Source organism: Anopheles gambiae, chromosome 2 (genome assembly GCF_943734735.2).
Source record: "Anopheles gambiae chromosome 2, idAnoGambNW_F1_1, whole genome shotgun sequence".
In the NCBI taxonomy this organism is placed as follows: domain Eukaryota; kingdom Metazoa; phylum Arthropoda; class Insecta; order Diptera; family Culicidae; genus Anopheles; species Anopheles gambiae.
The window spans coordinates 40620246-40636664 of NC_064601.1; the positions used below are offsets into that span (position 1 = coordinate 40620246).

Here is a 16419-nt window from a genome sequence, read left to right on the forward strand (position 1 = left end):
TCAGGCCAGCGATCAGTGTCGGTTTCAGATACATTAACGCCAAAATACGCAAAATTATTTGAGCCACTTTGCTGCTGGAGGCAGCCGAGGAGTTCATCAAATAGATAACATTTTTTTTTTAATGTATGAGCATGTTTCAAATAAAAATTCTTGTATCTGCTAAACAGGTTGTTGATAACTCGATTTTGTTGTATTGATATGTACTGGCCTCGTATATCTTCTTTCAACCTCACAGCGATTAATGTAATGCATTTATGCAAATGTACGACTTAACAATGTACTTACTTACATACTTATCCGGCGCTACAACCGCTTTGCGGTCTTGGCCTGCCTCAGGAGAGTCCGAAACCGCTCGCGGTCTTGCGAGATACGACTTAACAATGTATCTCTTTTTATTTCAAGTGATGCAGATTAGCCTTTTATAATAATATCTACCTATTAAAGGTAGACTTCTATTGTAATCATTTCAAAAGATAAACTCTTTCAAATCATCAACCAGTTACTCAAACTCGATCGAAGCGGGAACTATCGAAACGATTGTAAAAAATGACATAAATGGTGGTTTCCTTATACGTGTTCAGAACATTTTGTCATACTGAACGCGTGACTAAACAGGGTACTTTTAAAATGAATTGAGGTCATCTCTAGACAACTACAGCTACCGTTCCTTTTAGATTGAGTAAGAGAAACTGTATGAATGATTTTTGTCTTATAAAGACTACTCGGAGAAGATAGATATGATAGTAATATAGAGTTCGTATTCGAATTGGGAGAATACTCCAAAACTTAAAAATGATTTTGAAAGATCCGTCGGCTGCTATAATGTCGGACAGAATCGATTCCCAACTGGACGGACCTCCTATAGCAAGGACTGAATCCTCGGTTTCGTAGTTCTGATAAGTTTCGAAGCCCTGTTTAGACTGTCAAGACCGCGTAGATCGTTATGCAAAAAACGACGAATATAGACCGAAGAAACTCACAAGAAAAATATAATAAAGAGTTTTTACCTTCTTTAACCTGTGCTAATGAATCGATTGTAGCTCATTTGAACACACAATGAACCATGTTTGGTCATTATGTGCATTATCACCTGGTCCAATTTTCTCATTTTGCATTTAACAACAAGGCTCACGTTACGACAGTTTATGCAATGCGACACAAAGTATCCAATTTGGTAGACATAGCCCTTTAAGTCAATGCCTCTAGAGCCATAAAGCGAGTAGTGATTAAAAGTGACACAATAATTGTTACCTTCTGCCTATTCCACCATACCAAACACATACCGCCTGCTACAAACCTTCTGTACCAATGATCCACCATTGATGTCCCTTTGTGTCTCTACCACTGAGCCACACAGTGGCTTCTCGTGGGATTTCTGACCCGCGTCAGATCCATCCATGTCCTGCGCTGTTATCGACCCCACCTACCATCGTGTCTCACGCGTTGCGTTACGCATCATCACCATCGCCTCTCGCGCCTGTTTGTATTCGGTTTGTTTTCATCAACTTCGTCTGCTTTCGTCTTCCATTTCAGGTGTCATTTTTCCTGTCATCGTACGTGGTGCCCCTGTCGCTAATATCCTTCCTGTACATGGGCATGCTGGCACGGCTATGGAAAGGTGCCCCCGGAGGCCGGGCCTCGGCAGAATCCAGGTACGTACACATTATCCGCACTCCCTAGTGTGCACCGATGCGCACTCCTTGCTTCGTCAGCACACTGGCAAACCAAACGAAAACAAACAACGAGCAACAACGCCAACGACGTGATCGGCTCCACGCGAGACGTTAAGGCGGCATGTTGGAAAATCATCACCAAGGGCTACCGTGTTGCTGTAAATGGCAGCTGTACCATCCAAAACAATGTTCCGATGGAGCAAGCTATCAGTAAAGCTAGTAAGGCTACGCCATTGCCCCGATCACCTTCGAGCGGCGTGTCTTAAAGACAGAGGTTTCTGTCGAACGCAAGCAAACCTGTGCCCAATGCATTAACAGTCCCATTTGGGCTGATCAACCAATTTCGGTGTTATTCAATTTTCTCTCCCCCGGTACACCATCTTCTGCATCTTAATACCGCGGTCCAGTGTGTGCGTATGAGGATACATCTTGCTCGTGTCTAGTGCACGGTCACCATTTTCTTCCCGCTTTTGCTATCCGTTTCTCGGCCGCTTATCCTAAGGACGCTTGTTTAGGGCACGAATTGTAAGCAGAGCACCCCACCCCATAATAACGTTCCATCATCTGTTTAAATATTTAAACGTTTAATTTGCAATTTTTCAACATGCTCTTATTGTGCCATTCCACTTTCGTCCTTATTTTCGTTGCCTATCCTGGACACCGAGGTGAGGGGGTTTACCGTTCAACCTCGAGTACATTACCGTCCCGGGATAGTGTGTGTGTATGTGTGTGTGTGTGCGGGCGCGTATGTTTGTATGTGTATTTAGGTGCACCAATTTGATTTACGTGCCATCAAAAAGTTATATGCCGTAGCACACGGTACATAAGAGTGTCGGGGCACTCCCCGGGTTGCCGAACGCTAGATGTGCCGGTTTCGGAAGATGGTGATGTTTATGAGTCTTCATTAGAGCAGTTTCAGATGGCTCTTCGGAATCGCTGGTAAAGTGTTTGAAGGCAGACAAAGAAGGAAAGAAAGAAACAGGGAAATAAATTATCAAAGAGGATGGCGTTGGCGTTTGATGTGCAGCTGAGTGGTCGTTCGAGGTTAAGATGAGTAGCTGCCGGTTGGCGTGAAACTATCATGAGCGATACTTTTTTTTATGCGCTGCACCGTTACTACTGACAGCTTTCATTACACAGACACTTTTGAGTGTAGTTTTCTTTTTTTATATCGGTATCGATTCACTACTATTATTAAACTAAGCTAGACGAGCAGAGCTTATTTACATTTTTAGTTATGCAAGTTTTGCCATCTGGTATGAATATTATGGCAACCATGTTCTGCGAACAGAATAAAATTAAATATTTAACAGGGAAAAGGATCGAAATATTTTAATGATTTATTCACAAATACGCATCTGAATATACTTATTAATATTAGTGTCTGAATTTTATTTAAATTAAATAATTCATAAATTTTATTACACTTATAAACAAATTGGCTACCAACATATATATCTATATTATCTTGTTCCATTATTTATTATTAATTATCTATTATTTATTCATCATTTAACTAATTAGGGAATGATGTTGAAATATTAAAATTAATTCTTCAAAGTGCGAGTTAAACATTCAAAAGCAAAGGCACACTAGTTTTTTTTATAATACCAGTCATTGATCAATACAATTTAAAAACAGTGCACAGACTCAAAAATAGACCAATTGAGCAATTTGATATGTAAGAATAGAAAGAATATAAAAACACGCGAAAAGACACATTTAAAATAAATTGCCCCAATGCATTGCAGCAACATCTTGGATAACAAAATAAACTTGTAACAAAAAGGCAAACTTTACACTTTCATTGCACCGAGGTACGATTACACATCCCTTTTTCGCAGGTAAACATTCGACCCAAGCATACCGGTTTGCCAGGTGAGCGGATAAACAGGAAGGGAAAGTAAAAATAAACCTTTGCTGGCATTTGCTAGCACTTCCGGACACACTTGACTAATAAAACAATCTCGATGGCACAAAGTGCAAACACACGTCCAGCTTCCTGCCAGATTGACAGGGCAACTTTAACCTTTGGGATACGTTGACCAACAAAACAATCCAAACAATGCATGAAGAGACTGCGGGGAAACCTGGTGGTGGTGGTTGATTGATGGACTTGAAGAATAAAACAATCGTAAGCGAGGTAAAACAGGTTGAGCAAGAAGAAAAAAAAACAAGAAAAAGTTTTCCATAAACTGAGGAGTTTTCAGCTGAGTTAAAAGTGGCTTGGAAAGTTTTGTCAAAATGTTTTTTGTTGTCTTTTTTTAATGGAATCAGTTGACATTTTTCATCTCCATGAGGCTTAATGGTACCAATCAGTTAGGAATACTTTTTTTTATTTAGCTTGCATTTTAACAGTTATATCTTTTTTGTGTGTAAAAGTATTGCACGTTTAACGTTTCACATATTCAAACCCCGTACACGAACAATTCAATTACAAGCGTGTTACTTCCAACGACAGCTTGTTTACGGTTGCTTTCAGCAACGCCCGATGTGCCTTATCTCTCACCTCACCTTCTTACCAGCATTGCTCGTTGATTTTGCTTGATTTCATTATCAACCAGATTTGCCAGCGGACTGTCTCGGTTGCTATTATTGTCGTTGACCGTTGCCCGCAGTGTCCACAAGCGGAAGAAGCGTCCAGAGACACTCGAACGCCTGTCGCCTTTCGCGCCGGCAGTGTGGCCGGCAACGCAAAGAGGAGGAATAATCGAACACGAGCGATCGTGCTATTATTGTTACTAATTGGCATGACCGGAGTCCGCTGGAGTCCTCCCTTCAATCGTTGACAGCTGGAAAATAAATTCAATTTGTAGCTCGCGGGTACGCGGACCGATTCGCCCGGCGAGGAAAGACTTTTGACGCTACAAAAATAACACACCAATGTGCGGAGTGTCATCGCCGGCACGATGGTGGTTCCGCATGTTTAGCAAACAACAAGCGCCTAGCGGGGCAGTAAGCTGTAAATTCAAGCACCGACTTGAACACCCAAACACACACACACGTAGCTACAACCGCACAACTCGTGATAATGACACTTTACCCAACCCGGAGCACCATCGTACGCTTTTATCTCTGATTGGAGGGGGAGAAACAACAACGTTTCACTATAAATTTCCATCACTAGCCTGGGTAGCGATACAGACACTGAAAAGCTGTTTCATGTTTTAAGCTCGCTTCGTTGTACTGGCCCATCCGGCACCAGGCGCCTCCACGAAACTTTTTCCGCAAACACGGAAATGAAGCTTCAAGTTCGGCGTGTAATTTATACATATATACACGAGCGCCATTTCATGTGCTGTTTTTTGTTGTGCCGGGTTCTATTTGTTTTCATTTCGGGACAGCTTTCAAGCAACACAACCGTAGCGTCCAAATCACGCACACGTGCAGTGAGTTTGTACGGGGCAGCCGGATCGCCTCACCCGTCATAAACTAATTTATTTTCAACCCTGTCTGTGCCACGTTCTGGGCCCGCTGGTGGATGGTTCAATGGAAGCGAAACGAAAGTTCGCAATGGGTCACCTGTTGTGTGTATGTGTCCATGTGTGTTTGCAAAGTGTGAACGGAAAAGCACGAACCAGACATAAGTTCCCGCTGCTGGTGCTGCTTTCGCCCGACAGCCCCGAAGCGTGCATGCGTTGGGCTATTGGCTTTGTGCCAATTTCGCACCCCGAGTCGAACCGTAGACATGAATTGAAAACGATATCGAGTGTATGTGTGACTGTGTATATGACAGAGGTTGATGTCGATGGGCCGGCGGGCACTATTCGAAACAGTAATAAATTCTGATCCAACGCAGACCACACAGCCGGCTGCCGTACTCGGGTGGCCGCACTGCTCCTTTGATGAGTGGCAACGAGCATGCGGAGTCCGGCTAGCATTACCGCACCGAAACCCGCTCGAACGAAACTATTTTCATCCCTCCGGCTAAGGCTGATCGTGACCCTTTTGAGGTTGAGGGGCCCAGCTTGTCAACGTTGGTAGTGATGGTGGGGATGGGCGCTTTCGACCTATTTTTACGCCGCAACAGGAACTCAATTTCTGGGCAGAGATATACCACCATTCTACCCGAGCAGCAATTATTTAAACAATGCTTGAGGACGCTTGCGGCTAACGAAATGTGGCCTATCGGAAGTGAGGGATGCTGGTCGTGCGGTATCGAGGTGCAATCGAGCCTCTCAAGCTACCATTTTTTTGGGTAGTGTAGATAGCAGGATGCGTTGAAGTTGTAGAATAACGAGCAGCTGGGGCAAGAAAGCTTGGTACGCCTCGGACCACCGAAACGAGCAATAATTGATACAGGTCAGCATGGTTCGGGTAACGTCAATCGCTCAGTGTCCTCAAACCGCTCGATAACTGTTTCCGTTTGCTCGGCTGATGGGCTAGGTTTTCCTTGTTCTTGAAGCCCAAGTGAAGATTCACTCCGGTCTACATTCATACATCACCACTGCCATTCTCGTCAAATTAATCACAAAAGGGAGTTTTCATCTCGCAAATCAACATTAATAACTCTAATCATACAGAGTACATCAACTTGTGGAAGTGGTTTTGATTTAGCTAAGTATGGACATTCAATTTCGGAGAACACACAAACTGGTGGTCTTCGAGTATTTCAATAGCTGTTTTAGAGACATTAAATCCAAACTACGCTATTGTCTTTCCTGTTTTGCAGTGGATTGATAAAAGATCATAAAGAAAGTATGCAGGGTTTTTTTCTTCGAGAAGATGACAAATATTTGATAAGAAGAACAAAATTACATTTTAAAGAGTTGTATGACTACAAAATTTACCATTTGTTAGAAGAATTAGAAGGATAGTTACACGTCAGTCTGATCCCAAAAAAATGGCAACTAATGTTAAATACCTCGTAAGTCTAATAAGAAAATGTTCATACAAAAGCCATTCAATGAAATGCGATACATTTAGATTGTGTAACAGAGTAACTAAAAACGTGTAATTATCCAAACCGCGTTAAAAGTTGTCGCAAAACAGGATTTTGAATTAAAGTGAGCAGAATTTAACATTTTACGGCAGCTTTGCTGTCAGTTTGGCAGGTTTTTTTTAGCAAGAGACCAGAACAGTAAACTAATAAAAGTGTGGTTTTTATGAAAGATTCTATGATTGCAGAACTTATTCTAGCCCGCTTGGAATTTTAAAATCACGATACACCAGTTATTTTTAACTTTTAATGCTGCCGAAAATAGGTACACGGTAAATGTTGATTTTTGACAGTTCAATGCTGTGGGTTACTGCTGAAACTTTGAACAATAACACACTTTTGATTTGGTTGAATATTGCTTTAAAGCTTCATCAGAACACTAGAATGCGTACGTCGACGCTTAATACGACTTTTATTGCATCAAATATCACCAATACCCTACCGGACTATGAGCAAAGATGCCAGCTGTTGGGTCCGGACTCATTGGAGAAACGCCGTCACATTTCCCAAATAATGTTTGTTGCCTCGCTCATATCTAATGCTGTGGATTCACATATCATTCTTTCATCCCTGCATTTCTATGTTCCAATTCGTTCCTTACACCCTCGTGCTCCTTTATTTGTTCCAAATCGACGCACTTCAGTTGGTTTAAATGACCCTTTATTAAGTGCTGTGAGATTGTTTAATTCCTGCGCACACCTGTTTGACCATCACCTCTCCTTACCATCCTTCCGATACATCCTCCGAGCAAATATTTAATAAGTTTAGTTAATAGGTATGTTGTTAAGAATTCAATTCAGACAGCAGTTATGTAAATAAATAAATGATTCGCGTTCAAATAATTTCACGATAAATAACCCAATAACTTAAGATAAAAATACTATTTTTTGAGTCAATCGGAGCCGTCAGACGTCAGACTCTAGCCGTCAGACTGGCTCTTCTCACCAATGCTCTTTGTTTGTAACTCACATCAGAGAGACTGTAAAAACTGCCAGCAAAATGACCAAAATGGTCAACATAAATCAATTAACTAAAGTGCTTTTCAACACCAATCTAAGGAGAGCGAGAGTGAAAAACTGTTTTAAACATGTTTGTTTACCTATTTGCATTGCTTGGAATTGGAAAATGTTTTTTTTCGTCCTCGAATTCGCGTTGCCGAAAATAGGAGCACAGCCTGCGGAAAATAGGAACAAACTGCTGAAAGTAGGAACAAAAACGGTGGTTGCAGTTTTACGAATATCTCTAAAAAATACATTAAAATCGGCAAATAAAAAATAGCGTAACATAATACGATAGTTTATCGTTCAAAATAATACCATTAGCCGAACAAATGGCCCAATATCGACGAGAAACGCTTCAGTTTTCGAATTTCCTATGTTTTCAGTAAGCTATAAAACACGATTGAAATACGATACACTTTAGTAATTTATTTGTAGTAAAATTTACCAATACATCACCAACATCACACATTCCAACGTTTGCCTTCATCCACAATGCTACGCCCCATGTAACGATGCGGTATGTAACGCATTCGTGTTGCCTTAATCACTTTGTATGCCATTGTCATTGGAGCGGAGCGGAGTGGAGCCACAGTGCCTTTTCACGCCTACTAATGAACGCCTCCACCGTGTGATGGATGGTGCAACACGTAGCTGCCGTGCTGTGCCGTTACAAACCACCCCCAAAAGCCACCTGACGCACCTGTGTATTGTTGGTTCGATGCAGAATTTGCATCTTCTCGCTCGTAGTTTGTACCGGACCAACGACAGCACAACCACCACTAGTGGGGCACACTCGTATAATTTTCCCTTTTTTATATCCTTCTTTCTCTCTTTCTCTCTTTCTCTCTCTCTCATACATTACCCACCCAGGAGAGGCAAGAAGCGTGTAACCCGAATGGTGGTCGTCGTGGTGCTGGTCTTTGCCTTCTGCTGGTGTCCAATACAGGTAAGGCGCCGTCGTTTGCAGCTGCTTGAAAAGAAGCCTAATTGAACTGGAAACCTTTACCATCCTGCCAGGTGATCCTGCTGCTAAAGTCACTGAAGCTGTACGGGCTGACCCACGCCAGCATCATCTTTCAGATCGTGTCGCACGTGCTGGCCTACACCAACTCCTGCATCAATCCCGTACTGTACGCCTTCCTGTCGGACAACTTCCGGAAAGCGTTTCGCAAGGTGAGCAAGGTATGCATGTTCGATGGTGCCCAAATGCAATCCCAATGCTTGGCCATATGCAGTTCGTCAATTGTCGAGATGAATTATCGACTCTGTAGCTGTTCGCCTCGCCTTCCATACCTCCTACCACCGTGCCAAGAGGAGAAGATCTCATCTTTCACCTTCTCCATTACTGCCACGATAATCGATCGGTACGATCGAATGCGCTCTGTTTGGATGTATGTGCTTGAAACAACCAAACAAAACCAAAAAAAGGGGCTGTGTGGAGGTAGGAAAAACCGCACAATTTCCTATTTGTTTGCTTATTACATTCCACCCAAATTGCCGCTGCGCGCTACCTACCTTCCGTGGCGCGTGATTTATAGCCAATATAACACCGTGGCCACCTTGGGCAATAAACAACGCTTCGGGCACTTCTTTGCAGTAGCACCAAACAGTAACTAAAACAAAACATCTTTTTTCTTCTTTTCCCCCAAACACACACACACACACACGATTGCAGGTCGTCTGGTGCGGTAAGCCTCCGCCACCAACCATCCCGCCCGCGGCCCAAACCAAGACGACGCGCACCACCGGCAACGGCACCTCGAACGCGGACGCCTTATGAGCCGAGGAGCCGGCCGTCGGCGAGGCCAGATTTATGGTGGAGAAGTACATCGAAATCGCGAGTGTCTGAGCGACGGCCCCCGGCCAGCCCGGCCAGTCCGCGCGTGCCGAACGGTTCGACTTTTGCTGAAGCGGTCCCGCAGCTCCCGAGCGGCGGCATCAGGAGGGAGGCAGATCGGCCTCCTGCTAGTGAAACATGTCTGTAAATATTAATTTTCTTCTGACTTGTGTTTCGTTTTTACGGCATGTACACACACACGCACACACAGCTGCTGCTAGATAAATATACTTCCCCGTTTGAAGGCACGAGCGAGTGTTTGCCTCCTGCCAAGTGTGTGTGTGTGTGCGTCTGCCAGCTCCACCTTAGGTGGTGATACTTACCGGCCTCGCGCATAACTTCCACGCGCACGGCCTCCATCCTAGCCCCAAATATAGAAGCCAAGCGAAAGTATAGCCCCCCCCAGCTTTTGTCCATACAGACCCACAGCTCTCGGAACACTCCACGAGACACCGCGAAATTCATATGCACTTCGGGCGCACCGACTTCGAACATCTCAGCTATCAGCCCCCCTGGGATGCTTCGGAACGGCCAAACCCTCCCCGAAGTGGTCCGGTGGTCTCGCGGTGCTCGCTGGACTGTCGCTCTTCCCCCCGCTCGCTCCGAACCATCGCCCTCGGCTTTGTGGTTTTTTTTGCGTGATCGCTGGCCCCAACGCAAAACGCAAAACCCCGCGCGGGTGATTGATTTCGGTGGCAATCAACCGGTGGCGAATGTGATTGCGTCAAACTTGTCCGGACCGCTCCCGTTGGCTTTGCTGTAATAGCAGCAGTGCTGACCTTCGCCGAGCCGGACTCGGTGGTCGTTCGGTGCGTCAAACAACCGCAGCATCCGCTGCTTCTTCACCGCAGGGAAGAACGCTGAGAGCGCACCGCCGTCAAACAAACAAACAAACAAACCCGGCGCTCGCGCGCTCGTTTACTTGGGAACTTGGCCACCGCTCGGTGTGCTTCGCCGTGTTCCCGGGAAGACCTGCGGTTGACAGGTCGAGTGACCGAGTGACGCGTTGCTGTATGTGGTTGGCCCTTACAGTGACACACGCGCAAACGCACGCTCGTCTGTCCATTTCATTACGTGCTCCTTACCGCCCACTGGGAGCATCTAATGATATTGTTTGATGGGCATGTATGTGTGCGTGTGTGTGTGTGAGTGTGTATCATGGCCACCACTAAATTGAAACCGTTGCAATAACGGCAACATAATCATAATCCGAAACGCCGGATTTCTAATCAGTATAGGCGCTCCAAATGTCTTCTCCTCCGCCCCGGGGTTGCCCTTAGCAACTGGTGACATCGGGGAAGATGTGCCACCCCGGAGATTGTGAGACATTTGATTTAGTGTTTAAGTACGTGTGTGTGTGTGTGTGTTTTCGTTTGAGTGATAGTGTGGCGCCGCCTGTCCCAGCAGATCGATGATTTCTAATTATAAGCCTATTAAGCAGTAAAGTTCCCGGTCCCTATTAGGTTGCGCCCCGGCGAAATTACCCGGCCACCGGGCAGCAGAACCTGTGCGGTGCTGCAGTGTCGGTTCGGTTTGCAGGCACCTGCGAGGGGGAAGAGGGAGTGGACCGATTAGCAAATCGTTCAACATGGCCGAACCGAAAAGTGATTAGCGTGTATCGATGCACAACGCGACCGTGCGATTAATCGCCGCCAGCGGGCCCAATTTTGAATGCTCAAGCAACCGTTGTTGAACGCACTAATCGCCCTGCGGTGTTAAATGATGTGTTTCTGTATGTTTGTGTGTGTATGTGTGTGTGTGTATGTGTGTGCATGACTCCACTCGGACATAACGTCGCCCCAGGTGTTTCGAGCGGCATTAGTCGAAGATTTGTCTGCTCTACTAGTAGTTCTTCGGGGTCTTGGAAGTTCAGGCTCAACATCCGGCTCGCGACAACCTGCTGGGGCAATGGTGCATTTTATGAGGCTACAGATCATTAGTTCACATGCGCTATTGGCGATGCTGTTGGCCATGCTGTGCCAACCGGCTGACGTCAGTCCGACATAGTTGATGTGCGATGGCGAACGATGTTGAAGCATGGCGGGTCTCTTTTATTTGAACCCTTGGGAAGATACGGAACTGACAGAGAATATTAATTTAACACAAAAACTCATACACACACACAGACACACACAAATTTGCTATTGACGTACACGCAGGTAACGTAATACACTTATCCGCGCCTGTCCTACGATTTTTAACCTTAAACGGCGCTCCTTTTGTAATAGTGCACTGGTACGAGAAGTGGCTAGAAACTGTACATATTAAAATCAGGCATGTAATCTCCGATCCGAACAGTCAAACAGTGAACAGCTTCACTCCGAAACGTGCGTACCTTCCGGTTGTTAGTTGTTGTTGAAATTATTGCGTCCCGATCCCGACGCGGTTCGGTTGGCGGTTCTTGTTACGCAAACTGTTACGTGCACAACTGGAAGGCGTTGTTGGACCAGTTTCTGGAGCTGGAGACACGAGTACACGAGATAGTGTAGTTTAATCCCGTTTAGATGATGGTGTTTTTTCTATGCATAAATGGAAAATTTTTAACTTGTACTAACTAATTGAGAATATTATAAATTTAAGCGATTGTGTCAAATGTTTACTACACCGTGCTAAGCACGTTAAGCAAATGTGTATGATACATTTTTTAAAGAATTTCTATATCTGAAATGTAAAATATTTGCTGTACTGTAAGTCCGTTTCTCCATTGTATCGATGTAAAAATGCAAACCGTATTCTCTTCTGTGTACAAAAAAAAAACAATGTATGTTTTTAGACTATGAATTTATTAATAAATTTACTCCACTTTTTACTGGTCATTGCAATCTGTTTCACTGTGCAATTACTTTGAGAAATATGGAAAAAACTAAATATGGTTGGTTTGGGTTATATTTAACGCAATAAACGACGGCCAATGTAAGAGGGCGCAATTTAATCAATTTAACAAAGACTTTTGAGACTTAACATAGCAAATGCAACAACCAAAGGATAGGGCGGAGTATGGCAAGGATGAATACAAAAAACGAGAAAAACCTCGTCATGATTCCTCAGAATTATCATTCAACGTATGGGTTGATAATAACGTGGATATGGTTTTCCTGCTTTATTGTTTCGTTTGATCTTTCAGATATTTTATACAAAAATAAAACAGCATGTAACACAAATAGCAGTTAAATAACGAACCGCGGTTAAATTTAAACCATGCAACATTTCATTTTGCATTACATGAAACGTTTCAGCTGTCACAAATAGTTCAAAACAAATGCCGGTAGAGGGCACTTATCGCTTTGATTTCCTCGTTTGAATTCGTCGTTACGTCGACCAAAGATGCACCGAACCAAAACATTTGTGATATTATCAAAACACCCACACAAATAGACACTTCGCCATCAACAACGTCGATCGATTGATGCAGTTTGTATTAATATTCCATAAAAAAATAACATACTCGCCTACTGCCCTGCCTTCGCGGCGTAAAACAACATTCATATTCTGCAGGTGCTGCACTATCTAAAACTTACAGTATCTTTTAAAATTCGCTGCATCGTTTCGGAATTACTTAACGTCTAGTAAAAATGTGAATCCTTTTCCTCGACACAAAACCGAGTTTAAAAATGTTTTCAAGGTACACATGCACACATGCGCAACCGCGCTTAGTGTCTGTCGCGCCAGTACTGTCGGTTGCACATTCCATGCACTTCAACTAACTAAGCACAGCTACAATAAATACTCTTCTTTAAACGCCTACCGCTCGATGCTCGACCGTACGAGCATACGGGCACTATCTATTAAATCCCTAGCAGTATCTGCCTGCATGCTACTCTCGTGTCTTACGCATAGTTAAAAAAAAAAGGCAATTGAGGCAAACAATATTTGTACAAATTTCTGCCCAGCATCAGCGAGCAGCAGTAGCAGTAAAATAATCTCAACTAATCTCGGATTTCGATGGACAATCCGTTGAACGAACCCGTTCCAGCGCGTGGAAAGGTTGCTTCGACTGTATTGCTTTCTTGCTATTCCATCGGAATTAGTTCCGCCTCGATAGTACAGATATTTCGGTACAGAAATATCCAACATCGAACTAGCTCCTTCCCGGTTGCGGGGAACGCCGGATGCATTTACAATGCACTAAACGTATCGCAAAAGCGTCGACACGCTCAGTGTTTCCTGTGGCTCCGTCGTGGGTCGTGATCTCTTCCTGTTACAGCCGACTAATACGTTCAAACCAGCGTCGACAGTTCGTGCGGTGAGTTGGCAGTCGTTACGTTGCTCATGTCGAGATTGTTGTTGTTGTTCGCTCCACTGCCCGGCATGCCGGGACTGACCGAACCGGACGCGTCCCGATTTAGCAGCGCACCGATGACCTTAGGCGTTGGCGGGGTGGCCGTAGCCGCCCGGACACCCGCGTACGGTGGCGGCACGTAGGAATGGTTGAAGCTGATGTGCGAGTGATTCCCGGACAGGGGCGTTACCGGCGTTAGCTGCGTGATCGGTGTCGTGTGACTCGCCTGCGAGTTGTGTGTGAGCGGCGTGTGGTTGTGGTTGCTGTACACGTGGTTCAGGCTGATGTGATGATGGGCACCGGAAGCGTGCCCGTTCTGGTACTGGTGGGCCGCGGCCGCTGCCGCCGCCGCCGTCGATATCGTGCTGATCTGCGGCGACAGGGTAAGGTTGAGGTTGAGCGGCGTCTGCCGGACGCTGATGGTCTTTTCCCGCTGCCAGACGAACACGTTGTGCACCATTGCGCCACCGCAAAACACAATCCCAACGCCGATCAGTATGCTCGTCACGATGGCCGGTGTCGAGTGGAACTGGGTGAAAGTGTACAAGATGATACCTATAAATGAGAATTGTAACAAAATTTGGTCAGATCTGGATAGTGCGCAAACGAAGATTCGGCAGGGGTTTGTCTTACCGGTCAGAAAGATTGGTATCGAAATAAAAAATCCACCAACGGCACACACGCGACTCACGCTGGACTTTTGTAAGTACTTATTGCCTCTGGAAAGAAAAGTGTTGAAAAGCAAAGATGCCATTAGATCAATTGAGGTATTGTTTGTGTTTGCTTTCTAATGCAATTGCACTCGCTTGCATGATTCCATGCTATTCCATAGCAACAAACTACTTTTTTACGATTTTTCACACTAAATTCCTCTTTTCCTTTTCCCTCCCCCGTAGTACATTCCGCTGCAGATGAATGCAACTAACTGATTTATCTATAATTAAATCAAACCGAACGACTCCCAGCTTCTCCCATTTGCCCCACTGCCCACTGTCTGGGCCTCATCTTTCTAATCGAACTCATTCCGTTCCGAACCGTTTGGCTAATGAATCAATAAAACTGCACAGTACATACAAAGACGGGCCTGCAACACAAACCGTGCTCACTCGAGCGGAATGTGCTAATAATACACTACCATAAAATGGGTGAAGCCGTACAGCCTGCTACAGTTACGGTTTCATGCTGGTCGGATGTCGACAAATGGCGAGAACATAATGATGGATCAAAACACCCTACCAGGGGGGGAACGGAGTAAATCCTACCCATCGGCCTCCGTTTGGTAGTATCGGGATTAGGCGTTGCATTAAGGTGCATCGCAACAGTGCAGTGCATTTTTCGGGGGGAGGGAGCGAAGGAATGCTACTGTACCATGCCCAACGGCACGTAATCCTTCTGTACGTAGCGTAATCAAATTAATATGTATGTCCTGAGGGATGTAACACCGTGTTCGAAAAGAATCCATTTCGGCATGCAATTGGCCTTTGGCCGCATGTATGCAATCCATTTAAGGTCACACATTATTTGCTGATGTAGGTCGGTACGTCAACCTGTGTTGTAAGTTGAATAGTAGACTAGAGAATTTATTACTTTAGAGCTTCTTCCTAGAATAACTTAATTTACAACAATCAATCGTCCTTCATTTAGCATTACCAAGATTTCGCAGTTTTACACAACCTTGATAGTGGGTAAATATAATTGATGTGGGCTTCGTAATCGCGGTAAAATTTGGTTATAAATTGTTAGTTTTTTATCTCCACTATTCAGCATCAAGATTTCTTATCTCGTAATGAAATGAGGAAACTTATTGGTTTATTTTTATATTGTTTATTCTTATCCTAATTTATTTTCAAAATGTGTGTACTGTACCCACTTTTTGGATTAGTTTTATTTTTCTTTTTATATTCCTTTTCTTTATGTAGCTACAATGTTTTGAAGAGATACACGACAATGAGTACGAAACAGTGCTGCAAAATGTCATTGTCAATGTCATAAAAAATCTGACTGAAAAAAATCCATGACTACGTCGCGTACTCAACTGTGATGACCAGAGGTGATACTCAAAACGATTGGTGTGACCAATACATGTTTCGTGACATTTTTGGGACCACCGCTTAGTCAGTCACTACGTCATGATTTTTTTTTACTGTGATCAGTTCTGCATAATGTCACTGACATAGTCATAACAAATTCCGACTGAAACAAAATCATGTCAGCGTCACGAGCTCTACTGTGATGATCAGAGGTGAGACTCAACTAGTTGTTGCGACCATTACATGCTTGGTGGCATTGTATGCAACCAACTCTTGGTCAGTCACTTGGTGCCGACATTTTCAGTTGGTGATCATCGCGATGGTCATGGGAGATATGCGGTGCGTGCGAGTGGTTCCAAGAAACAAAATGAGCATGTTTTCTCGCTGTTTGACCCGCCAGATCATCAAACTACAGAGATCGAGAAAGCATGCTCATTTTGTTGCTTTGAGCGTGAGGTACGCCAAGTATATTCCAAGAATGTCGTGATAATCGCCGACAAAATGTCGTGACCAAGTGAGTGACCAAGAGTTGGGTGCTAATCAAAATTTCACCAAGCATGTGATTGATCCTCCAACTGAGTCTCGTCACTGATCGTCTCAGTTGTGTACGTGAGCTGATTTGAGCTTCGTTTCAGTCATGATTGTTGGTGACTGAAACAG

At 44.3% G+C, this 16419-nt stretch overlaps 2 protein-coding genes across 10 annotated transcripts in view; one reads left to right on the top strand and one right to left on the bottom strand.

The window, feature by feature from the left end:
* LOC1274331 (allatostatin-A receptor) overlaps positions 1-12272 on the top strand; it is a 48492-nt gene extending 36220 nt beyond the window's left edge. For 4 of the 5 annotated variants that reach the window (XM_061645740.1, XM_061645741.1, XM_061645738.1 and 1 more), the window contains exons 6-9: positions 1534-1652; positions 8484-8559; positions 8631-8795; positions 9289-12272. In XM_061645740.1, coding sequence (XP_061501724.1) covers positions 1534-1652; positions 8484-8559; positions 8631-8795; positions 9289-9393 — 465 coding nt within the window. In that variant the 3' untranslated portion in view covers positions 9394-12272. The remainder of the gene's footprint in view (positions 1-1533; positions 1653-8483; positions 8560-8630; positions 8796-9288) is intronic. The other variant, XM_061645743.1, reaches the window with a different exon arrangement.
* A 573-nt stretch (positions 12273-12845) lies between these two features.
* The window catches only part of LOC5667758 (uncharacterized), a 549880-nt gene continuing 546306 nt past the window's right edge, over positions 12846-16419 (bottom strand). For all 5 annotated transcript variants that reach the window (XM_061644233.1, XM_061644232.1, XM_061644231.1 and 2 more), the window contains exons 4-5: positions 14363-14448; positions 12846-14284 (exon numbers count right to left, since the gene is read on the bottom strand). In XM_061644233.1, coding sequence (XP_061500217.1) covers positions 13668-14284; positions 14363-14448 — 703 coding nt within the window. In that variant the 3' untranslated portion in view covers positions 12846-13667. The remainder of the gene's footprint in view (positions 14285-14362; positions 14449-16419) is intronic.